Source organism: Lagopus muta, chromosome 16 (genome assembly GCF_023343835.1).
Source record: "Lagopus muta isolate bLagMut1 chromosome 16, bLagMut1 primary, whole genome shotgun sequence".
Taxonomy (NCBI): Eukaryota; Metazoa; Chordata; class Aves; order Galliformes; family Phasianidae; genus Lagopus; species Lagopus muta.
Window position 1 is genome coordinate 12,949,981 of NC_064448.1, and position 23,811 is coordinate 12,973,791.

General features: G+C 55.6%; 1 protein-coding gene across 4 annotated transcripts in view; it reads left to right on the top strand.

Moving 5' to 3' along the window:
• The first annotated feature begins 716 nt into the window (after nt 1-716).
• Nucleotides 717-23,811, top strand: part of PLCG1 (phospholipase C gamma 1) — a 31,686-nt gene continuing 8,591 nt past the window's right edge. For all 4 annotated transcript variants that reach the window (XM_048962590.1, XM_048962592.1, XM_048962591.1 and 1 more), the window contains exons 1-18: nt 717-985; nt 12,670-12,822; nt 13,772-13,865; nt 14,119-14,166; nt 16,068-16,152; nt 16,497-16,580; nt 16,775-16,797; nt 17,425-17,497; nt 18,172-18,273; nt 18,833-18,951; nt 19,307-19,392; nt 19,494-19,614; nt 19,989-20,157; nt 20,812-20,934; nt 21,820-21,921; nt 22,975-23,162; nt 23,316-23,516; nt 23,689-23,808. In XM_048962590.1, the coding sequence (XP_048818547.1) occupies nt 796-985; nt 12,670-12,822; nt 13,772-13,865; nt 14,119-14,166; nt 16,068-16,152; nt 16,497-16,580; nt 16,775-16,797; nt 17,425-17,497; nt 18,172-18,273; nt 18,833-18,951; nt 19,307-19,392; nt 19,494-19,614; nt 19,989-20,157; nt 20,812-20,934; nt 21,820-21,921; nt 22,975-23,162; nt 23,316-23,516; nt 23,689-23,808 (2,081 nt within the window). In that variant the 5' untranslated portion in view covers nt 717-795. The remainder of the gene's footprint in view (nt 986-12,669; nt 12,823-13,771; nt 13,866-14,118; nt 14,167-16,067; nt 16,153-16,496; nt 16,581-16,774; nt 16,798-17,424; nt 17,498-18,171; nt 18,274-18,832; nt 18,952-19,306; nt 19,393-19,493; nt 19,615-19,988; nt 20,158-20,811; nt 20,935-21,819; nt 21,922-22,974; nt 23,163-23,315; nt 23,517-23,688; nt 23,809-23,811) is intronic.

Here is a 23,811-nt window from a genome sequence, read left to right on the forward strand (position 1 = left end):
CTACAGACCGCACAGATCACAGAATCATAGAATGTCCTGGGTTGAAAAGGACCACAATGATCATCTCGTTTCAACCCCGCTGCTCTGTGCAGGGTCGCCAACCACCAGACCAGGCTGCCCAGAGCCACATCCAGCCTGGCCTCAAATGATGTGTGCAGCAAATAGGTATCTACAAACAACCACAGAACTGTATGTGCTATATGGGGGCCTTCAGCAAATCACTGTCCTCCGCTTGCCCTGCTGCTGGTTTTGGGAGCACCCGGCAGCCCCCCACCCCCACGCTCTGCTCCGTACACCAGGGGACACGGCGACCCATAAGCCCCTCCGCTGCCCCCTCTGCCACGCCGGGCCCCCACACCGCGCGTCCCCCTCATCCCGGGGCAGCTGTTTGGCAGCACACATCTGGCGGCCAGTTGAGCGCGGCTGGGGGGCCGGGCTGGGGGGCCCGGAGGGTTCTGGTGCCGCCACCACCATCATCTGCTTCTCCACGGGCACCCCGAGGCGCTTCCATCCACGCGTGGGTCCGCCTGAAGCGCCGAGCCGCACCTCGGCCCTGGCTCCGCGCGCGCCCCGGGGACGGCGGCTCCCCGCCTCCTGCCCGCTCCCCCCGCACCGCGCGGGCCCCACGCGTGGAGGCGCCGTCCTTCGGCCGCGCTCCGCCCCTTCGCTCCTCCTCCTCCTCCTCCCGCAGCTCCCGGCCGCGGGGCGGGCGGGTCGGGGCGCGGCGGCGGTGGCGCTGCGGGCGCTCCGCTCCCCTTTGTTCGCGGCGCAGCGCGGTGCGGGCGTCGGGCGCTGATGGCGGCGGGGCCGGGGGCGCCCAGCGAGGCGGAGGCGGCGCATCTCTGCCGCAGCCTGGAGGTGGGCACCGTCATGACCCTCTTCTACTCCAAAAAGTCGCAGCGGCCCGAGAGGAAAACTTTCCAGGTGAAGCTGGAAACGCGGCAGGTCACCTGGAGCCGTGGCTCCGAGAAGACCGAGGGAGCCGGTGAGTGTGAGCCGAGCCCACCCCCACCCCACAACCACCACCAACCACCACCTCCTCGCCCCGGGAACGCGGCACCGGGCAGGAAAAGCAGGACGAGGTGTTCCTGCTTCCTGCGGGATGGGGGCGGTGGGAGCCTCTCCGCACCCTCCCGCCTCCACTCACCCACTCACACACCCAAAAAAAAAAGACAAAAGGAACCCAATCTCCCCCCCGCCCCCTCCCCAGTCCCACGGGTAGCTCCGTGCGCATCCCGCGGCGCGGCCGCACGTGACGGTGTCCGGTTTCGGTGCCCCCCCGGGGCAGCCCGAGCTCCTACGTGCCGTGCGGTGCGGATCCGTCCCGGCCCCGTGCGGGGTTCGGCCCCGAAAGCTGTACGAGAGCTGCGGGGGCCGCGACTGAGCGCAACAGATGGGATGGAAGGAGCGCAAAGCGGGGCGAAACGCGGCAGCGCGGCTCCCGCCTCCCGCTTAGCCGAGGATGGGGCGTCGGCGGGTTCGGTACCGCCGGGTTCGCTGCGGACCCCGGCAGGGTTGCGGTGGGACACGGTTGGTGGCGGCTCTTTCCCTCACACGGTGCTCTGCGGGGGCAGAGATTTGTCAGAGCTGCTGGAGACCACAGGGAGAGGTGGGAAGGGGAGGGGGGGAGGCCCTGCGCTGGGAAACTTCCGAGTCTGGTGCTGCTTTCCTGGGCTCTGGGCTCTGAGTTCCCATCCCCAATGCTGTGTCTCCCCGCTGACCATCCGATACGTGGATGGCGTGATACAGCAGAGCCGTGGCAAGGCCGAACTGCTCTGCAAGTGCTGCAGGCCCAGAGTGGGGAGAGCAGGAGCTGAGAGCCCTGCTGGGTCCTCAGATGAAGGATGGAGGTGTGGTTGCTGTGCTCCTCTGGTGGGACCCCGGAATGCAACTGTCCCAGCTGGGGGCTTAGTTTGAGACTGTGCCCCGCAGCATCTCCATGCAGCTCTGGAAGGGCTCTGCAGCCATTCGGAGGTGTTGAGCTCCCCACGGAGCTTTCAGGCCCCCTTCTCCCCATGGGCAGACCCACATGAGTCTCTGTAGGGCTGGGACTGTGCCTTCCAAAGGATCCATCCTCAGCTGTGCTGGTGATGTGGTTGTGGGGTTCTGCTGCTGTGCCAACAGCCAGGAGCGGGACGGAAAAAGTACAGAGTGCATCCCAGGGACAGAGATGATCAAACAATAATTTTAAAAATCCATAGGTTTTTAGCAAGAGAATAATGGGGATTGATGAACTCCAACCAGAGGTTCCATCCCATGCATCCATCCATCCATCCATCCCCATCTGCTGCTGGCACCAGCAGTCCTGTGCTCAGTAGCACAGCATGGCCCACCCCCAGGCTGCAGCCCTCGGTGCCCCCCATGGTGTCCCTCAGCTCCCAGACAGAAGCTGTCCTCCTGCCCTGCTCCTTTCTGAGATGTCCTGGGCAGTACAAGGTGGGAATATCGGTTTGTGTCGTTTCCCCCGAGGCCAAGGTGTGCTGGGATGTGAGCAGGACGCTGGGGGCTGCTCTATGTGGCAGCACTGGATTGGATGTGACTTGCAATGTGTGTGAGGCAGGAAGCAGGCAGCTGGCAGGTGTGCTGTGCCCTGCGTGGAGCAGCGCCTCTACCCCAATGCCTGTGCATCACCAAGTGCTGCCATCATGGGTTGGGAGTGGGTGTTTGCTGGGGGATGGAGAGCTGGAGGGAGCTTTGGGTGGTCCTGTGCATGAGTTGTCTGGGTAGGAATCATGCTGGTTTCTGGTTGGTTGCGTATTAGGAAAAGCTTCTTCTCAGAAAGAGTGTTGATGCAGTGGCACAGCTGCCCATGGTGTGCTGGACTCAGCGTCCCTGGAGGTGTTCAGGAACTGTTGGGATGTGGCTCTAAGGGATGTGGTCAGTGGGTGTGGTGTGATGGGTTGGGGATCTTAGCGGTCTTTCCAAATCTTAATGACCCTTTAGCCCTTTTCAGAGTGAGGAAGCAACTACAGGTAACCCAGGGGTCTCAGATTTGAGTCACATCCCTGTCAGGGAGAGTTTCCTTCTCTCAGGACACCGTGCACTCAGCAGCAGTGGGGTTGGGCTTGAAGAGATGTGCTCACAGTGGGATGAGCAGCATCAGCACTGGAGCTCTTTGGGGCTGGATGCGCACACAGAGGTGCAGGCAAGTCACTGCTAGCATGACCCTGGTTGGGGTGTAGGGATGCAATACCTTGGTACCAGGAGGAGGGGGGACCTGGCTGGGTGACCCCTGTGTAGAGCTTTGTGCGTGTCACATAAAGAGTGACCTTGTGTGATGGGCAGCGCTCACTGCCCTCCCAGCAGCTCTGACTCAGCAGTGGGCACTGCCAGCTGGGCCGGGATGAAGAACCTCCTCTGTCTGCACGGGCCCATCTCTGCTCCTTGTTAGGCTGCTGGGGCAGGAGGAGGGATTGGCTTGGGCGGGGGGAGCATCTCGCCTGGAAAGTGCTTTTCCAAAACCAACATTGTGTGCAAAAAGAGCAATCTGTGCACACACGAAAAAGCCATTTGTCCATTAATATTTGTCTTTACGCTGGGTGTTTTCAGCCAGCTCTCATTATCAGCGCATAGCTTTCTTGCTAATAACTCCGCCGAGGGCCGGGCTGTAACGGTGGGAAGAGCTCTAATAATTTTCTGTTCTTTTTGTTAATCACCCACAGCACAACAGAGCCGATCCCCGGAGTCCTTTGTCTTTTATGCACTTTTTTTTTTACTTCCTGTGTTATGTAATTCTTTTTTAATGTAAGAAGGTCCTGCCTTCATAACTCTGCATCCTGGGGGGGTTGCGGGCCGGCTCCTAATTGATCTGTTTTTCTTGAACCGCATCTGAAAACTCAGAGAGTTTGCTCAGAGCACGAGCTGCAAATTTGGAGCAGATGTTTGTTTTATAGGAGAGAGAGAGGGGGAGGAAGGGGGTAAACACCTCGACAAAGCCCTTGGATGCGTTCTGGCGCTCTGTGAAATGAGCTCAGTCCTGTGGAGGTGGAGAGAAGCCGTTGTGGCAGTGCAGGAAGAAGGCAGAACTGTAAAACAGGAACGCAAAGCGACCCCGCAGGGCAGCCCTGCTGCGTCTCGGGGCCAGCAGCGATGCTGTGTGCCTCCCTCCCAGCCTGCTGCATGGGAAGGCTCCTGGGGACATCAGGTCTGGGGACGCGTGCCCCCAAGCAGCAGAGCAGCCCCCCCCAGCTGCTGACCTCTGCTGCCCTTTGCACCGCATCACGCGGTGGTCGCTGCTATCAGTGCCAGCACAGCGCCCGCTCAGCCCCATTATCTTATCAGCGATGGCCATCGGCGTCCCACGGCCCCTGGAGAGCGGGCGGGCGGCCTGCTGCCTATCTGTCAGATTGCAGATGGAGGCCAAAAGGCTCCGCTGTGTGCTCTGCAGGAGTCGGTGCTCAGGTCTGCGTGTGGCCAATGTGCTGCAGGAAAGGGCGCAGCCTCCTGTGGGGTTCGGCGGTCCTGGGAACGCAGGCGCTGCTCTTGGGCTGAGATCTGCTCCTCCAGGGAGCTCTTGTCCCCCGGGAGGGAACCCAAGTGACGCTGCCGTGCTGTCATGAGGATGCAGAGTGAGGATGTGGCCCGTCAGGATCGTCCATGGGACAGACTTTGCTTCCTCGAGTGCAGCCATAAGCATCTCCCTGCTGAAAAGGGCTGAACAGGAGTGGGAGAGGAGGGCATCCATGGGCAAATCTGCCAGCTTCCCTAGAAGCCCAGGCAGGGACTGTGTGTGCCATGTATCTGCTCCTGGGCTACTACAGGCAGTGAGACCTGGTGCGCAGCATGGCATGGCAGGGAGAATGTTCTTGGAAGGTGCTCAGAATGCTTTCAGAAAGTTACACCCTATCCACTCATACCTCTTCCCCTTGGCCTGTTGAATTTGGAGAGCTGACAGTGTGGGGATGATGTGATAGAGAGAGGTAAGGGCACGTGCCCAGCACAGGGTAAAAGCTGTGTGAGCCAGAGGAAGGTTTGTGTGTTTAACAGAGAGCTGAGGCAATACGAGGAGAATTGCTCACTGCCCGCAGGCTCAGAGTCCTGGGAGCTCTGAGCAAGTTTGATGGGAGGCTGCTGGCTCTCTCTGTGTCTGCTGCTGGGTCCCTCATCCCAGTATCACATGTGAGATCGCCTGAATATCTCACATGTGCTCTGTGTGGGGACAGAGCACTGCTGGGTTCACAGCTGCTCACCGCTTCACATCCGTACCGCTGAGGTGCTGGGTTGGGCAGTGCAGGCGGTTCCCTTCCCACAGCTGTCAGAAGGGGAGCAGACTTTCCTCCAGCCTTTGGGCTCGGAGGGTTTTTGTGTTGTGCAGAGCGCTGTGCGTCGTGCAAACAGCACTCTTCTTTTTTGAGCTTTTTGATGCTGGTTTGAATTGGAAATTTTCATTTCTTTTTGCATGGCAAGGGGCAGGGGTGAGTGCAGGTCAGCTTGCAGTGTGAACACAGGGCTGTGGGGAAAAAGTCATTGCTGTCCCTAAAAAGCAAAAAGGACGATGGAGGCTGGCACTGTGAGTGTGCAGGAGCCAGCAGAAGCTGGCAGCCCGCGCTCTGCAAAGGCTCACCAAAACCAGGATTCTTACATTGCTTTTTCATGCTGAGTGTGTGGTCGGGTGGCTGTTCAGCTCCATTTGAAGCTGTGGATTCTGGGTTCAGCTGGCTGGAAAGCCACATAAAACCGCCCAGACTCACAAATGGACCTTTCTCCTGCTTCCCCCTGCAGCTTGTTCCTTCTATTTACAAAACTTGTGGTTCTGAGATTTCAGTCAATAATCCCTTCTCTTGTTGCTAATGCGGTGCCCGGTGGCGTGCCTGGCATTCTGCAGGCAAACCAACCCACACTGTTTTTCTAAAGATTACCCAGACAAAGGTCGCAATCCAGCAGTGAGCTCCCACACGTGGGATGTGCTGAGTTGACTGCATGCAGCCTTGAGGAGCAGTGGAGGCTGAGGGCCTCCCCAAACCATTACAAAAGCATTTATTTTCCTTTTCTTGGAACGTGACTCTTTCTGTCTGGACGTATGAGATGGTCGCACATGATCATTGCAGGCTGCTGTGCTCCCTGTGGCATTGCTTTGCTGTCTCCTGCTGTCAGCCTTGCCTAGTGGCTGTGTGCCCTGCTGCAGCATGGCAGTGCCCTCTCACTGTCTGTGCTGTGGGTCCTCAATCCTCCCCGAGGTCACCCTGCTGTCCCACCCTGGGATAGGGGCAGGCTGTTGGAAGGCTCCATCCGAGGTGCTGCTCCAGCTACCTGGAGAGGTGGCTGAGTGAAGCCTAAGGAACGTGCAGTGGATTTCCCTTTTCTCTTCTGTATCTCATGCAAGCATCTATCAGCACTATGGTCACATCAGATGGGGCTTGAAACCACAGTCACTCGTCTTCCAGCACTGCATCTGTCGGCCCTGCCTGCTGACCCTGCCCAGGGTGAGGACACATCTGTCACATATGGACCTGCATCTCTGTGTGGAGCTCTCCCGGCCCATGGCAGCAGTGGCCTGTTTGGTTTTGGATGGAGTGATGCCGGCAGGTCGGCTCTCCGTGTCATGGTGAATGGTTTCCCTGCGTTCCCTGTCCCTGAGAAGACTTCAAGTGCACGCGTGCTGGAGAGACATCAAGGCAGGCTGCTCCCTGCAGGGACGCTGGGTAGAGCAGCTGCTCGAGAGGCTTTTTCCTGTTTACTTGCTCCAAGAAGAGCCGGGTAACGTGCTGATTAAAAGCCATCTCTCCCGGCTGTGCCTGTTGTCCCTCCTCCTCCCGACCCATCTACAGGGTCACACTCTTGCTGTATTGGCAGAGAATTGTGAAGATGGTGCAGGTTATTTGGTTGCTTCTCTGGGTTGCTTCACTTGCCATTTTTTTCCCCTCTGCTTTCCAGCTTTGGGGACCACGCTCCTGACTTTATTGCTCTCCCAGCCCCAGCTGCTGCCCAGAGCCACCCAGCCGTCCATCAGCTCCTGGGATGGACTGGGTGGAGATGTGGGACCGTGGGAGTGCAGGCTGTCCCAGGGGACTTTAACCCCCTCAGCACCCACCCTGTACATCTGCAGCCCATAAATCTGCCTTCCAGCTGGCAGAGGGGTGGGGTGGCCATGTTTGTTTGCCCAGCACTCAGTCATCGACTGACAACGTGATCTTTCTCAGCACGAGCTGCAGATAGCCCAGCCCGTATCAGATCAGCAGCAGATAGCTGAGCGGGGGGCATCTGCTCTCTTGTTGTGGCCAGCTGCCATCCTGCAGGCTTTCTTCGTCCACTTGTTCTGGCTGAGATGCAGCTTGGCTCTCAGAGAAGCATCAGAAAGTGTTTTTTCCTCTTTTTTTCATTCCTCTTCAGTGTCTCATCAGTCATTTTAATGCCTTGTGGCGGTTTGTTGGAGAGGCCTCGCTGCTTGCTGGAGCGCAGCTGGGGAAAGCACCAAGACAAGAGCAAGAGCCTTGGCACGCCAGCTTTGGTATGAGCCTTGGAGCAGCTCATCTCCAGTGCTGGAGACCAAATAAATCCCAGGTGAGGCGGTTAGGATGAGGTGAAGCCAAGCAGTGGTGGAGTCTGGCTGCAATGACGTGAAGGCCATCGCCAAGAGCTCCTGCATCTTCCACCTGAACTGCAGGGCACAGCACCGCTTGGGCTTAGCAGCTGTCTGCTCAGTGCTTGGAGCTCCTGTGCTGCACGCTGCTGTGGTGGGTGGCTGTGCAGCAGATGGGATCTCTGCACTCTTCTTCCCAATTTCTACCCTGGCAATGAAGAACTCAGGTGCTCATAAAGACAGAAATAAGGCATCTCCTTGGTGCTCTCTGTCAGTGCTGCATAGCAGTCATCTTTGCTGGTAAATTACTGTCACGGAAACTCAACTGTGTCGACGGGTGGGATGGGTGAAAACTGAGTCACAGCATCTGAGCACCGCTGGCATTTGCTGCGAGCATGACAGATCTTTTCTGGCCTTTGGTTTTCACTCCTCACCTCTGTGCCCTCCTTATATCCTCATCCCAAGCACAGCTTCACGGTAGGCATGGCTCCCTGGGCTCAAGTCAGGAATACAAAAGTCCCTGTGGAACTCCCTAGGCCCACGTCCACCATGGCATCCCATGGATGGCATGCTGTCTGCTATGCTGCTGGCTGACCCCTCTCCTAGGGCGGTGTGGTGCCTGCCCTTGTCCCTGCTCTTGGTCCCATGCCTTCTCAGAGGCCCTAAGGGCTGTGGGTGGGAGGGCAGCTGTGTGTCTCCACATCTCTCTAGGCACAAGGAGAGAGCTGCTGCCTGCTGCGTTCATTTGCAGAAACCTGGCCTGGCAGCTCCCCTCTGCTTCTCGCTGTGTCAGATGCCTCCATCGATCCGTCCGTGTCCTCTGCAGTACCTTTCAGATCTGGTTACCGCTGCACGTCCACTCTGGAGGAAAGGAGGGAGGCGGGCTGCAGGAGCTCCCCATCCTCCCACCCTTTTATTGCGTTCCCTTGAGGCCGTGACGCTTCTAGCCGAGGCAGGGCTGAGGGAACGGATCCTCCATGCTGTGCACGAGGTCACCTTGGAGCCCGCCATCCATCCAGCAGCACTGCTGCGGACCTTCCTCTTTCCATTTGAGTCAGTGGAAGCTTTTGCTTCTCAAACAGGCCGGGCTGGTGACTGAAAGGCGGCCCAGGGCCGTGTTTGGTCTGCAGTGGGGATGCATTGCTTTAAGGGTGGCAGTGCTGGGGGGAAGCAGCGCCCAAATGTGAAGTTTTGGCCTTGGTAGCTGAGACTGTGCGGTGGAAACTGCCAGCCTTCACGTGCCTGCTGCTTGCTGGGCTGTGGGCAGAGATGTTGAGATAGCAGCATCCTGCTTTGCTCGCTTGGGGGACCAGTTCTGTTTTTTTTTAACATGTGTTTTCTTGCATTTGAGAGTAATCAGGAGAAATATGCTGATGATGCAGGATAGGCAGCCATCAGCCCCCAGCTAGCTCTGTTCCTGGTACTGGAAGGATGCTCATGAGATCTTGAAGGTCACTTACACGAGGCCAGAGCTGGTGGAGCAGCAAGGCAGGAGCCGCCTGGGGGTCTGTGCTGCCCTATGAGAGCAGGGCAGTGTTTGGGCAGAGCCTTCACCTCTCTGCTTCAGACTGTAAGGATGAGGAGCTGTGAATCACCTCATCTCCTGCCCATCTCCTGCAGCATGCTCTGCCCACTCTGAGAATTTCTGGGGACACAGGGAGGAGTCAGAGCTCAGAAGCCACAGGGCACGTGATGCAGGGGTGCAGAGCAGCTCGAGGCGAGGCAGGAAGCTCTGTGCCCACGGAGCAGCTGCTCCTGTGGTTGTGCATGTGGGGGCACTGGGGCTCCCCCAGAGCAGAGCGCTCTGCCCCATCCCACTGCTGGTGGTCAGCTGGGATCAGGCCGCTTCCATCCATCCTGGTTAACTAGGAGCTCCCTGCTGCCTCCAGCCCATTGAGTTGTTTTGAGCACCATCCCTGCTCACTGTGGATGCAGCTGCCTCTGCTGTACAGCTAACACAGATGTCAGTTCATAGCAAAATGCAGCAGCTGAGAGTAAAGGTTGCAGTTTGCTGTGGGAGTGGGTGAGATGAAGCAGCTTGCCAGAGCTAGACATGGCACTACTGAGCCAAGGCTGGAGGGAAAAACAGCTTAATCTGTGTCCTTTCCTGAGGCAGGAGAGGTTCCTGCACATCACAGCAATGAGAGCAGTGGGATGAGTGTGCTGCCAAGTACCAGGACTGCTGTGTTTCCCCAGTGCAGCCATGACAGGGAGCGAGCTTTTTGCAGGGGTTTGCGTGCCTTAATAACACAGTAGCTCATCTGTTTCCAGTTCGTAGAAGGACAAGGAATGTGCTGGGGTGCAGAGCTGTGCTGTGCGGGTGTTTTGGTTGGCCTCTAAGGATGCTCAAGCCGCTGGGTTGGATGAGAGGCCTCAGCGGGTTCATTGCTGCTCTAGCCAGATCAGCCATTTGCTGATGCTGTGGGATCACCTTCCTCCAGAAACCTGAGTGCTGATGGCTGTGTGTGTGGCCAGGGAGAAGGAGCAGAAACCCAGCACTGCATCTCTGTGCACAGACAGTTAATTACCATTGCACTATCCCATTTAGTCTCCTCTATTGAGAAAAGTGCGTAGGGCTGAGAGGCTGAGCTATTGTGAAAAGCTATCCTGATGAGAGAAGGCTCTTCCCACTGAAATAGGTTTCTGTTGTGTCAAGGTTACTGCCTTCTTTCAGATAGGATATAAAGTGTTGGTCTCCACTTCTTGTGTGCCCCGTGGGTGCAGCAGCCATGTCCAAGCTCAGATCCTCACTATACAGCTGGCACCTCGGTGGGTGCAGCGCAGCACAGTGCTGCCAGGAGCAGTGCGTGGTGCAGGCGGTGCTGCAGTGCAGCGCATGGCTGCAGTTGGTGCAGGAGGCCCTGGCCCTCCTCCAGCAGAGCACTCAGCACTCGCTGGACCCATCTTCCAAAGATGAACAGCGCTGGCCCCAGCAGTGCATTCAGTGGCCTCCTATTGAAATAGTGAGAGGGAGGTACCGCTGTTATTCCCTGTGGTGCTATGTAACAGATTTCTCTCGTTTCTACCTGTATGCCTCTATGAGTTGGGGCTTTTTTTCCATCTTCCTCACCTGGTGTGCTTTCCCCGGTGGCCAGGCCTTCCCTGGGAGCTATGGGAAGACTAGAAGTTGTCACGCAGGTTGTGGCTGGGGGAATCTGTGGTGCAGAGAAGACATTTCTCACTGTTTTTTTTTACTGGGATAAGAAGATGGCAGTCCTCTCCACCTACGTAGGGCAGGGTCAGTCCATGCTAGGTGAGGTCAAGCTGCAGTGACGATGAACACGTGGATGTCAGTGCCCTGTGGTCCCCATGGGGACACTCTGCACTGTGCAGTGCTTGTGGTGTGGATGGATGGATGGGTGTTTTCCTGGAGGTTGTCCCTGAGAAATTTATCCCAGAAAGTAACCTGGCCCAAATCCTTTTTTTTTTTTTTTAATTATTATTTTACAATCAATCTAACATCTTTCCAAACCAGAGATGGAGATTTTGCAGCTCTGTTTCAGGGCGTCCTTATCCTTACAACACTCAGTTTTGGTGCAAGAGAAAAGTGGGGTCTGGTGCTGGGGCTGCCCTCCCTCTGCTCCCCCGCAGGCTGCATGCAGGTCCTGTGCTGCTGCCGGGGCTTTGCTGCCCAATGGGGACATGGGATGCTGTAGGGATGCAATATTGCAGTGCTGCACGGCTGGGACGATGGCATCTGTACTCACTGAGCTTCCTGCTGAGAGCTCATTTCCTTCCACAGTGCGAGGAGGCTGGGGGGGGTTGCAGGAGGCTGAGGGCTGCCGCGTGGTGAGGTGCGGGCTGCAGAAACCAAACCGTCGTGCACCCAGTGCACATGGGTATGTTTGGGAGGATGAGAGATGAGCAAGCAGCTGCAGGCAGGCGTGGGCCGCAGCTTCTTACCGGCTCGGTGTGCAGGGTGCTCAGAGCAGCAGCCGTGAGCCCAGCAGCTCCCTGCACCGCGTTCCTTTGCTCCAGGGGCTCTCCCTAGCGTGCATTTTGGGGATGCAGTTTGCAAGGGTAGCTCCTCTATCCTGTGGGTGTGCTTTGCAGCAAGTACTTATTGCCTGGTAAACTGCCATGAAATCTGTTCTTTCCCACTGCTTTTGTCAGGTCCTGGGACAGGAATTGTCTTTGCTGTGCGCGTCCCGGATGCAAAGACCGCAGCTGTGATGCGTTTTTATTTTAGTGGTAAGATGACATGCCATGTCACTAAGGATGTGACACACAGACAGATGACAATGGGACACCATGAACGTCCTGGCAGCCAGTTTCCAAAGGGTAGGTGATGCCTTACAAAGGCATCTGCTGGCTGTAGGGAGCTTGTCCAGCTGTTCGTGCACCTGGGGAGCTGGATCCGCACATGGCCTTGGCTGCTGAGCTTTGGGTTACTGCAGCACCAGGCAGGGTTTGGCTGTACCAGAGTAAGTTACGAGTAAGCTGTGGCCATCCCAGGCTCCCTATGCAAGGTTTTTAACAAGTGCCAGGCTGTATCCCAGCCTCCTTTTGGGTTTGCTGGGAGTGAGCATCTCATGACCCAACCCAGTGCTGTCAGCCTCTACAGACTGGTGGTTAGCTCACACTTTTGTCTGCTCTCAAACTGCATCAAACGGAAGCGAGAAGCAGATCAGTGCACAGTAACAGTGGTAAGTGGAGTTTAATTGGGATGAATTACACTCCAGGTTTGCAGTAATCACCATCCCACATTGCTCAGAAGCATCGTCTGCTTTGAAAACGTGACTCAGAAATGTTGTTATTTGATTCCCCCGAGTGTTTCAGAAACTATTTTTCCAGGAAGCAAAGATTCTTGGGTTTGGGTTTGTTGGTTTTGTTTTTGGTTTTTTTTTTTTTGCTGTTGCTGCTGTTGTGTTCTCTTTGTCTGATGGTAATGAGTGTCCTTTCCCAGAATTTCCTCTGGGGAGAAGGCTGAGGCCGTCCTCTCCAGCATCTCTCCAGCTCCCTCTTCTCTCCCATGCTAGCATCCTGGCACACTGCATCCTGCCATGCTTCAGTTTCCCCATGCTGTGCTGGCCGTGTGAGCACTGCACTGCCCTTCTTTCTCCCCTAAGGAACCACAGACCCTCATCTTCTCAGGAATTTCGAGCTCTTTGCTGAAATCCCTTTTGTTTTTTCCCCACGTTGTCTCTCAGTGGATATTCGTGAAATCAAAGAGATTCGTCCTGGAAAGAATTCACGTGATTTTGACCGGTACCAGGAGGATCCATGCTTCCGACCAGACCAGTCCCATTGCTTCGTGGTCCTCTATGGCACAGAGTTCAGGCTGAAGACCCTCAGCTTGCAAGGTAAAGGGCAGGGGGCAGGCCAAACAGTCCCCACATTTCTCAGACATCCTTTTGAGGGACTCTGGGACACATCCTGGGCAGATGCTCTTTTTGCCATGCAGAGGGCATGGCTTTGGAAGCAAGTGGCAGCAGCGCTGTGACAGGCACTGCTTAAGTCAGTAACCGATCTGGTAAAGCCAGAAGTTGGGTAACAAGACCCCTTATTTCAAAGCACTGGATGTAGTGCTTTATCTCAGCTGGACACATCACGCATCAGCTGAGTGCTGTCAGCCACACACCAGTGCTCAGAGCTCACTGGTTCCTGCTCTGCAGCTCAGAGCAGGAGAACAGTGCCGGCTGGTGGCACAGGGTGACTCTGTGCGTTGCTCTCAGCTTTCCTGAACATCCTGTCCGTTGGCTTAAGCTGCACTCGGGGCTCTCAGCCTTGTGCCTCGCTAACGCAGTGCTTTCTGCTGTTGAGATTCATCTTGTTTGGGTGGAGGATGGGCTCACAGTCACGTGCTGCAGTTCGGCTGATGGGTGATGCCTTGTTATCCTAGCAGTACCCAGTCTTGTCTCATTTAAACCCATGTAGGCAAGTTGTGCTGACACCTGAATGTTTGTCAGATCTGCCTTCTGGATGGGGCTGCAGCTCACTGGGACAGAGACAACCTTCTTTATTCAGAGGGAATTGCTGCCCCTGTCACCCAGGACTGGGCAATGCTCCTTGGGGACAGAGGTGGCACAGCTCTTAGGGATAGCATGGAAGGCTGTGGGGCATGGGGACCAGACAGCCACATGTGTCCTGGGGGTGAGCAGGGAGAGCAGCCTAACAGAGCATCTGCATGGGAGGGAGTTGTCTGAATGGGGTGAATGAAGAAGGAAGGGATTCAAGACACTGGGGACAGCCTCAGAGGTTGGTGATGGGCTTCTGTGTCCTTTTCTCTCATTTCTTCTCTTCTTTCTGCAGCCACTTCTGAGGATGAGGTCAACATGTGGATCAAGGGACTGAACTGGCTGGTGGCAGATACTCTGAGGGCTGCCACTCCTCTGCAGATCGAAAGGTGGGAGCTCAACCCTGTCCTGTGCTTGTGTAATTTTCCCTCTCCATTACCTGTTGTGCTGCCAGCCCCCAAAGCACTGTGCTGGGCTGTACAGCAGCACGTAGTCAGGAGTGTCCTCAGTGCTGGGGTAGGCTGACATCTCCTCTCCCTCTGAGCCATGGTGACCCCATGTCCTGTCTGTGTGAGCATCTCCCATTGACTGCCACGTCACAGCATCCATGGCCAGATACCATCTGCATTCCTTTCCTTCCAGGTGGCTCCGGAAGCAGTTCTACACACTGGACCGCAACCGGGAGGACAGGTAACAAGGGGAGCAAGAACCAGCTGCACAGACACACGTGTTCCCAGGAGCAAGGCTTAAGTCCTCAGTGCCTGAATCCCAGTGTTGATCAAAGCCCTATTTCCCAGTCACTCACAGCCAGGAAGACCTTTGAGACCCCATCACTCCAACCAGCATCTCCAGAGAGGCAGACTGCAAAGAACCATCAGTGCTTTGCATGACTGAAATCCCAAAGCAGAGGACATTTTCAGCTGTTAGTTCCCCCAGGTCCTTGGGCACCCTCCTTCTCCCACCTCCCCCTGCTGAGGGCAGCCCGGGGGTACTCCAAGGGTGGAATACCACCTGAATCTTTCCAGATTTGAGCCCCTTCTGTTCTGTATAGCTGTTACAAAGAGCTGACCTGCCCACAATTAGGATCTGATTTCTGTGTCAGTGAAGGGCAACCTGCTGGAGGCAGTCTTCCTCCTGCTCCTTGCAGAGGGATCAGTGGCTGGGAGCTGGGCTTGGGGCAACCAGGGGGTGATGTCCACTGCCATGAGCAGGAATTTGAGACCAGCAGCTGGCCTGGCTCCTCCTGGCATTGCTTTGCAAGGCTTTGTGTCATGGAGCAGCGTGAAGCTTTGAGATGTTGCAGAGGAGGGGTAAATCACCTTTAATCTGCTGCAGCTGCTCTGCATATGCCACACAGCTTTCAAGTCAAGGCTGGGGTTTGCATGCAGTGATGGGACATGGGGAAGGTGGCAGGAGTGCAGCACTGCTCACTCGGGCAGAGCCCTGGAGGGGAGCCATCCTCCAGCCACGTGCATCACTGAGCCCTTTGTTTGAAAACTCCTTTAACTCAGTGATGGAGAAGGCATGTGGGAGCAGCTGTGTGGGAGTTTGGAGCATGAATACAGGAGAAATGGAAAAAATTGCACCTTTTTCTCATCCAGTCACACAGTAACACTACTGAAATAGCCCCAGGACAGAGGGGATAAATGTGCTGCTTGCTCTCCCTGAGGTGTGGTCAGTGGGGTGAATGCTGCGCTCCTGCATCTCTCCGTTTTTGTCATACCACCTCTGTGTTATAATTAAGCTAAGAAAATGCCAAATATTCTTTACCTGTCAGTCGGGGAAGTGAGTTACATGCAAAGCAGAAAGCATTCCAGTCCAGGCTGAGCAGGGAGCACGATAGAAATGCTGCAGCGTGGAGGGGAAATGCAGAAAGGTTCTGGCTTCCCTGTTTTACAGGCACCCACGTGTTCCCCATAAAGCCAGCAGTTAAGGTCCCATACAAGCTCTTGGCTGAAGTCTCTGTGTTGTCACTGGGCTGTTGACTTTTGCTTCTGGGCCCAGGAGCTAGCTTTGAATATGAATCAAGGAGCTGTGCTCTGCACACCAGGCAGATGTGGGGAGGCTGAGGACCCACTGCCCATTGCTGGAACCCACAGGGGTTTGCAGGGCTGGAAGAGCTGTGCTCATCCAGCAGAGCCCATCGTGACCCGTCCCCTGGCAGCACAGACGCTGTGGGTTGGTGCTGGCTGATGGCTGTTTGTTTTTTCAAGGGAAGTTAGGTAGAAAGAGGAGGATAACAGGATGCTGGGTTTTTTCCTAGCTCCAGAGGAGGCGGTTTCACCTCTGGCCAGGAAAGCTGCAGAGTCACAGCGCCAGGAGTGGGGAATGTTGTCATGCCCTTTGAGAGGGCTGGATCCGTCCTCTGGCTTAGCTGTGGTGAGGCCTCAAAAAACTTCCCTACAAGAAGTTGGTTGGTTTATTTATTTATTTATTCTGCTTTCCAGTCTCCAAATAGCACCAAACTATTTATCAGAGCTCATCCAACGCTTTAACAGCTGGTGCCTCTGAGTGTGTGCACCGCCCAGTCCCAGGGTGAGACCCCTCACTCTCACAGCTCCTGAACGTGTTTCCCCTCTGTCCCACACCAGGATCTCTGCCAAGGACCTGAAGAACATGCTGTCCCAGGTCAACTACCGCGTGCCCAACATGAGGTTCCTGCGGGAGCGCCTGACGGTGAGCTCTGGCCCCGCTGCTCTCCCTCCTCACTAGGAACCCTCAGCAGAGTGTGTCCTTTCTTGGGGTGAAACCTGGTGGTGCTGAGTCTCCCACCCCTGCTTGGTGGGATCCCTGCTTTTATGTGGATGAGCTTGTGGAAGCACATAGTGGGGGCTTAGAAGCCTGGGTGCTGTGTGGTCCCGTTGGCCCCAGTGGAGACATCCAGGAGATGAAATCTGGCCAAGTTTTGTCGCTTCTCCAAATCCTGTGGGCAGGTGACAACCCCTGGCCACAGGGATGCAAACCCCTTGCTTATGGCCCCTGCAACACCTCCGGCGCTGTTTTTTTCTTTTTGGCTGTAGGACATGGAGCAGAGGAATGGGGATATCACATACGGGCAGTTTGCACAGCTCTACCGCAGCCTGATGTTCAGTGCCCAGAAAACGGTAAGAGCTCAGTTCTCCAAGGCAGAAAAGAGAAAGCAGAGACCATATTTGTTACTGGGCATCCCCTCTTAATTGCCTTTTTAACCTTGCCTCCCTCAGCTAGTGGTTCCCATTTCCTACCTCTGGGGCAGGGAGTAAATCAGTTATTGCTTTCACCTGAGTGCAACCCTAAGCTCATGCTGCTTCTTTTGCAGATGGATGTCCCATTCCTAGATAGGTGAGTGCCTCTTTCTGTTGGCAGGGGAAGGGGCTCTGCTTTTTCTCTCCGTGCTGTGCTTGGATGCCTGCAGTAGCTTGGCTGGGATGTGGCACACTGTGTGCTTCTTGTCGTGGCACTGCTCATGTTTTTGTGATCCGTGCACCTTTGCTGTAGACACTCAGCCTGGGTCAGCAGGGCTCTTCCTCCCAGACATTCAGTGAGACCCAGCTCAGATCAGCTGTTGCGATTTAAAAAAAAATCTTTGATATAGACATGGAAGCTAAAGATTTGTTGACTTGCCCAGGTAACATCCCACGGTTCTCTCTCTTTTATTTCCCACAATCACGGAAAAAAAGAGCTGACCAGGTATGTCCCTTTGCCCAGGGCAGTCAGCACTGCCAGCTCCATTTCTGCCTTCTTATCTTAGTCCCAACATGGTCCCTGTTGGCCGTTACAGCTCAGTACTCCCGGATGTCTGCTGAGATAGCCAGCTGCAAATGGTCCCCCCCTTCCATCCTACACCCTCTCCCATCCCTTGCTGCTTGCTCTGTCTGTCCTGCCCTGCTGCCTTATGGCTCATAGGTGGCCTTTTGCTGGCAGCAGAAGGTAGAGCAGTGACTGAAGTTTCTCTCCCTGTGCTCTCAGGGGTGGAGAAAGGTCTGAGCACTTCAGGGTGTCACTGATGGAGTTCCAGAAGTTCCTGCTCGAGTACCAGAGGGTGAGCTCAGCACAGGCTGTGGGGCTGGGCGATGGACAGGGGGCTGTGGGGCTGTGCTTCTCCCAGGGCTGGAGCTTCACCCACCCCATGCTCTTGGCTGATGGTACAGAAGGCCAATGGTTCCCCCTGAGCAGCAGCTGATCGATCTGCTTGCTGCCTGTGCTGTTAAAAGCCGTCTTCCTCTGGCAAGCAGCAGCACAGCGTGCACATTCTGACCCATGCTTGGATGCGCTCAGTGTGTTTGCAGAGTGTGCAGACCCTTTCCGTAGGCTCTTGCAATGCCACGCTCCATGTGAGAGCACAGGGCCTCCTGCTTTGCACCATCCTCCCCATCTGCAGCTGCAGGGAGCAGAAAATTAAGCAGCAGCCATTTGGATGACCTCATGAAAGACAGCCAGGGAGGGGGAGACAAAAGGAAGCCGCACTGGCTTCTGCTGCAGGGGGAGCTGGGAAGGCAGATCTGTGCAGAGGAGCTCTCAGAGAAAATGCACAATGTTGAGAAAATAAGGACCGCTTAAAAATGGTTGGGATTGCTGCTGTCAGTCTGGTATTCTTGCTAATAGCTGAATTCCCAGGCAGGGGTGGTTAAAGCTTCTAGCTGGATGAGCTGCCTGCAGTTTTGAATAACACTTCCCAAAATGCTCTCTTGTTTATTCCTCTTTGGTGGTTTGCAGGAGCTCTGGGCTGCAGACAGCCTTCAGGTACAGGAGTTCATGTTCAACTTTCTGAGAGACCCTTTGAGAGAGATTGACGAGCCTTATTTCTCCCTGGATGAGGTGAGGCACTTCCAACACCAACATGCCTACAGTGGGGTGGGACATCCCTGGTAGGAGGTGGGACTAAGAAGTAAAAGGGGGTGAGTGTCCCTTGGCAGCACATATCTGTCTTTTCAAAGCAAGGAAACCAGTGACCAGCTATGCTGGAAGCAATAATACCATCTCCATGTCACTGGCACTCTGGCCCAAGTCCCACCCAAGAGTCCCCCGATCCATGTGTAAAATGAAAGGCAGAGCTGATTATTTATCTGCAGCTGGGTCAGCTGTAGGGTTTATATGTGTTTACGTGGCAGGGCGCAGGGATAGGTGCCAATGCCCAGCGTTGTGGCTGCTTGAGCATGGTGGGCAGGGAGCTGTGCACCCTCTGGGCTGCCCTTGGCAGGGTTTGGTCAGGTCCTTGTCTCCTAATGGTGGTGGGGCCAGCTGGCACTCCCACTGCAGGAGTCAGTCTGAATCAGCTTAGGTTGAGTTCATTCACATGCTTGGGGCACGTGTGACACTGAACCACGGGACCCAGACCCTCCCCACCAGTAACACACTTCTGTTTCTTCCTGAGCAGTTTCTCACCTTCCTGTTTTCCAAAGAGAACAGCATCTGGAACTCACAGCTGGACATGGTGTGTCCCGAGAACATGAACAACCCCTTGTCCCATTACTGGATCTCCTCCTCACACAACACGTAAGGACCCCGGGGTGGGAATGGCTCCCTGCACCCTGTGCTGAGGGATTTCCTGACCCAGGAGCTGACAGACACGGTGCTGCAGGGCCTGTAAGAAGAGATACTCTAAAAGCCAGGCAGGGTGATTTGCTTCTGTGGCCCGTTTGCTTCTCTGCTGGTTGGAGCAGCTCACATCCTTTGTCTGTGCTCCGTCCATCTGAGGCAGTGCGTTAGCTGAAGTGCAAGGGCTCTTCAGGGCTTGTCTCAAGAGCCAGCTCGAGCTGTGCCTGCAGCCCTTGCAGTGGGGACGGGGCTGCCATGTCTCAGCACACATCCCTGTCCTGCTGCTCTGGCTGACACGTTCTCTCACCTCGAGGTACCTGACGGGGGATCAGTTCTCGAGTGAGTCCTCGCTGGAGGCGTACGCCCGCTGCCTGCGCATGGGGTGCCGCTGTATCGAACGTGAGTACACAGCAGAGCCAGCAGCTTTGTCAGCGTTCTTGCGACGTTGTTCCATCTTTGGGTGGAAGGTGGACTCATCTTCCCATTTGGGTCTCTTTCAGTGGATTGCTGGGATGGTCCCGATGGTATGCCAGTCATCTACCATGGGCACACCTTAACCACCAAGATCAAGTTCTCTGACGTCTTGGTCACCATCAAGGAGCATGCCTTTGTCACCTCTGAGTGAGTACAGCGGGCACCTGGGCTTCCAGGAGAGGCAGCAAGTGGGGTGCCACAAGGTGATGCCCACCTTTACCCTGGCACAACAGAGAAGGAAACATGCTGGTGTGGTTCCAGCCAAGGGGAGATTTCATTCAGAAAAGTGTGGTAGGAAGAGAGGCCCTGAGCAGATCTCAGCAGTGGGCTGGTTCGTGTCTGTCTGCTCGCTGCCAGCAGTGGTGAGGACACTGCTTGTAGAATGGTTCCACTGAAGGCTTGAGACTACACAGCTGCAGCACAGATGGGTGCTGGGGCAGACTGCTCTGAGAAGCCAGGTTTTGAATGGAGTTCCCCTTCCAAGCACCACTCTGGTTCTGATGGCTCTTTCCTCTCTGCAGTTTCCCTGTCATTTTGTCCATTGAGGATCACTGCAGCATCGCTCAGCAGAGGAACATGGCTCAGAATTTCAAGAAGGTCTTTGGGGACATGCTCTTGACCAAACCCGTAGATATTTCTGCTGACGGACTTCCCTCCCCAAACCAACTCAAGAGGAAGATTCTCATCAAGGTGAGCTCCCTTCTCTAGCAGGACTGCTAAATGGAGAGAATGGGAACACGTTGAGATTAGGGAGCATGGGGAACTGCCTGCTTTTGGAAGGAGTTCTTGTGTTGATGTCTGTGATTAATTTTACCTTGAGAAAAAGGTTTGGATGTGAATGCAAATAGGAATTCCTCACAGTTTCGGGGCAGTTTGGCTCCAGGTCTCATCAGTAGCCCCGTTCTCACGCTGACTGCTTAACTCCTCTTCACTTCTGAATTACCTCAGTGTGGGTTACCATGGCCCCATCCCAGCCAGAAGAGAATGCTTTCTGTTTGGCTGATGGTGTGAGGGATGGAGGAGCAGATCTGCTGCTGGAGGCAAAGGGAGGGCTTCTCTTGTTTCAGAGGAGCTGCCGGGCAATTTGCTTAGTAGCTGGATGCTGCCTTTCTTGGGAGGATGCTGGTATTTCTGCTGCAGAAATCTCCTCTGGGCAGGAAGGGTGGTGGGACTTCAGTGCCATCTGATGATCATCTCAGTGGCCTGGGTTGTGCCTTGGTCCCTGCAGGTGAGAGGAACTCTCTGCAGCAGACCTGGAGGTTTAAGGCTGTTTAGCATGAAACCCGTGCTGTTGTTGGGTGCCTGCTCTTCTCAGGAAGCCTGACCCACTCTCTTGTCCCACAGCACAAGAAACTGGCAGAGGGCAGTGCGTACGAGGAGCTGCCCACTTCTGTTATGTATTCAGAGAACGACATCAGCAACTCCATCAAAAACGGGATCCTCTACCTGGAAGACCCCATCAATCACGTAGGTGCTGCCGCCACCACCTTGTCCCGTGCATTAACCCTGACTCTGCAAATGCCTCCATGCTGTGCAAACACTGCAAGGGGCCCATGGCCGTCCTGCTGCTGGGGCTGCTGAGCACCGGGGGCTCTTTGTGCTGGCTGTCTCCTATGCTCTGCCCCAGGCATCTCCTGCTGGGCCTTGCTAGCGACAGAAAGCTGAGCTAGAGGGAGCTGCTGTGCTGCAGCCATTGTGCTGCTCTGTAACTCTTAGCTGCTCCTGCAGTAACTGCTAGCTGCTCCTGCAGTAAGTTCTGAGGCCAGTCTCAGTTTCCAGGCCTGGCTGCCTCCAGTCAATGTGTGACCTCTTACTGCAGCTCAGCATGGTCTCATGTTGCTTTGCAACACACCCAGCTTTGCAGCGCACCCAGCATGTGCCCTTCCTTATCCATAGTCTGCTCCTTCAGCTGCTTTGCTTTGATGAGGATCTCATCAAAAGTCCATACAGAAGGACCAGGAATTTGGAAGATTGCAAAGTGCAGTGGCCACGTGGCCGTATCTCTGACAGCTCATCTCTGATAATCCCTCTGCCAAATCCATGCCAATCATTTCCTTTTTTGCATTGCTTTGCTCTTCATTCAGTCATCTCTTAATTTGTACTGGGTTGTCTTTCAGCGTGATGTGCAGCCAGTTTGTGTGTCAGATCTATCGTGTGCAGGTTTGTTTGTGCCACGGATGAATGGGTGCTTCAGATCACGGAGGTGCCACGGAAGCTCCCACTGAAATCAGTGCTGTTGTTGCCTCCTGCACAAACAGATCATCCTTCACTGCTTGTGGTTTTTGGAGAGAGAAAGTCCCAGTGATGGGTGCTGCCTCAGGGGGCCCTCACCTGGCATATGTTTCCTTGTAGGAGTGGAACCCGCATTACTTTGTCCTGACCAGCAGCAAGATCTATTACTCGGGGGAGACAACCAGCGACCAGGGAAATGAGGATGAGGAGGAACAGAAGGAGGTGAGGGCTGCCTTGTGCAGTGGTGAACAGTTCCCTCAAGACTCCACCTCACCGCCCAAGGGCTGAGCACCTCTGTCACCAGCTTCGGTGGGAGATGCTGTAGGAGGAGCTTCAAAAGGGGGAGCTTTCAGAGGGACCTCGACAGGCTGGAGGGCTGGGCTCGGGTGAACCTAATGAGGTTCAACACGGCAAAGTGCAAGGTTTTGCATTTGGGCCGGAAGAACCCCAGGCACCTGTACAGGCTGGGAGGAGCGGTACTTGAGAGCAGCTCGGCAGAGAAGGACCTGGGGGTCCTGATGGACGAGAGACTGAACATGAGCCAGCAGTGCGCTCTGGCAGCTCGAAAGGCAAATGGGATCCTGGGCTCCATCAGGAGAGGGGTGGCCAGCAGGGACAGGGAGGTGATTGTCCCTCTCTACTCGGCTCTTGTGAGGCCCCATCTGGAGTACTGTGTCCAGGTGTGGAGCCCTCAGTACAAGAAAGACATTGAGATTTTGGAAAGGGTCCAGAGGAGGGCGACTAAGATGATCAGGGGGCTGGAGCACCTCCCCTATCAGGACAGGCTGAGGGAGTTGGGCTTGTTCAGCCTGGAGAAGAGAAGGCTGCGGGGTGACCTCATTGCAGCCTATCAATACCTGAAGGGAACCTACACCCAGGAGGGGAGTAAACTCTTCAAAAGGGCTGACAACAGCAGGACTAGGGGAAATGGTTTTAAGTTGAAGGAGGGAAGATTTAGGTTAGATGTTAGGGGGAAGTTCTTTACTAGGAGAGTGGTTAGGCCCTGGAACGGGCTGCCCTGGGAGGTTGTGGATGCCCCGTCCTTGGACGTGTTTAAGGCCAGGTTGGACGGGGTCCTGGGCAACCTGATCTGAATGTGCATGTTTGGTGGCCCTGCTAGGCAGGGGGGTTGGAACTACATGATCCTTGGGGTCCCTTCCAACCCGGGTGATTCTGTGATTCTGTGATTCTGTGATTCAAAAGGTCCTGGTGAAACCCCCTGAGCATCCTTGGTACCTCCCGCAGTGACCCCAACCTGTGCCTGTCCCCTCCTAGGTGAGCAACAGCACTGAGCTGCATTCCACAGAGAAGTGGTTCCACGGCAAGCTGGGAGCAGGGCGCGATGGGCGGCACATCGCTGAGCGGCTGCTGACAGAGTATTGCATCGAGACGGGGGCCCCCGATGGCTCCTTCCTCGTCAGGGAGAGCGAGACCTTTGTTGGGGACTACACCCTGTCCTTCTGGTGAGGACCCTGCCTGCCGCTGCTCCTCGCAGCACCGCATCTCTGCAGCATTGTGCAGTGAGTCTGCAGTGGGGCAGAGCGCTGCATCTCCCTGCGCTGTGTCTGGGAGGTGCCATCTCCCCACGGACAGCCCCCCTTTGTCGCATCCCACAGGCGCAATGGGAAGGTGCAGCACTGCCGCATCCACTCACGGCAGGACGCCGGCAGCCCCAAGTTCTTCCTGACAGACAACCTGGTGTTTGACAGCCTCTACGACCTCATCACCCACTACCAGGAGGTGCCGCTGAGGTGCAATGAGTTCGAGATGAGGCTGACAGAGCCGGTGCCTCAGACCAACGCCCATGAGAGCAAAGAGTGAGTGTGGCCGTGATGAGTTGTGTCGTGGCAGTGGTACCCCAAAGGAAGCCCTCCCAGCTCTCTGCAGTCCCTTCTGGGGGGTGGTGGTCCCCATGGGTTCCCCATTGGGTCGGGTGTGAGCTGCAGTGGCTGCGTGGAGAATCATATCCATCTGTATGTCTCCCAAAAGGTGGTACCACGCCAACCTCACTCGTGCCCAAGCTGAGCACATGCTGATGCGGGTGCCACGGGACGGAGCCTTCCTGGTGCGCAAGAGGAGCGAACCCAGCTCCTACGCCATCTCCTTCAGGTG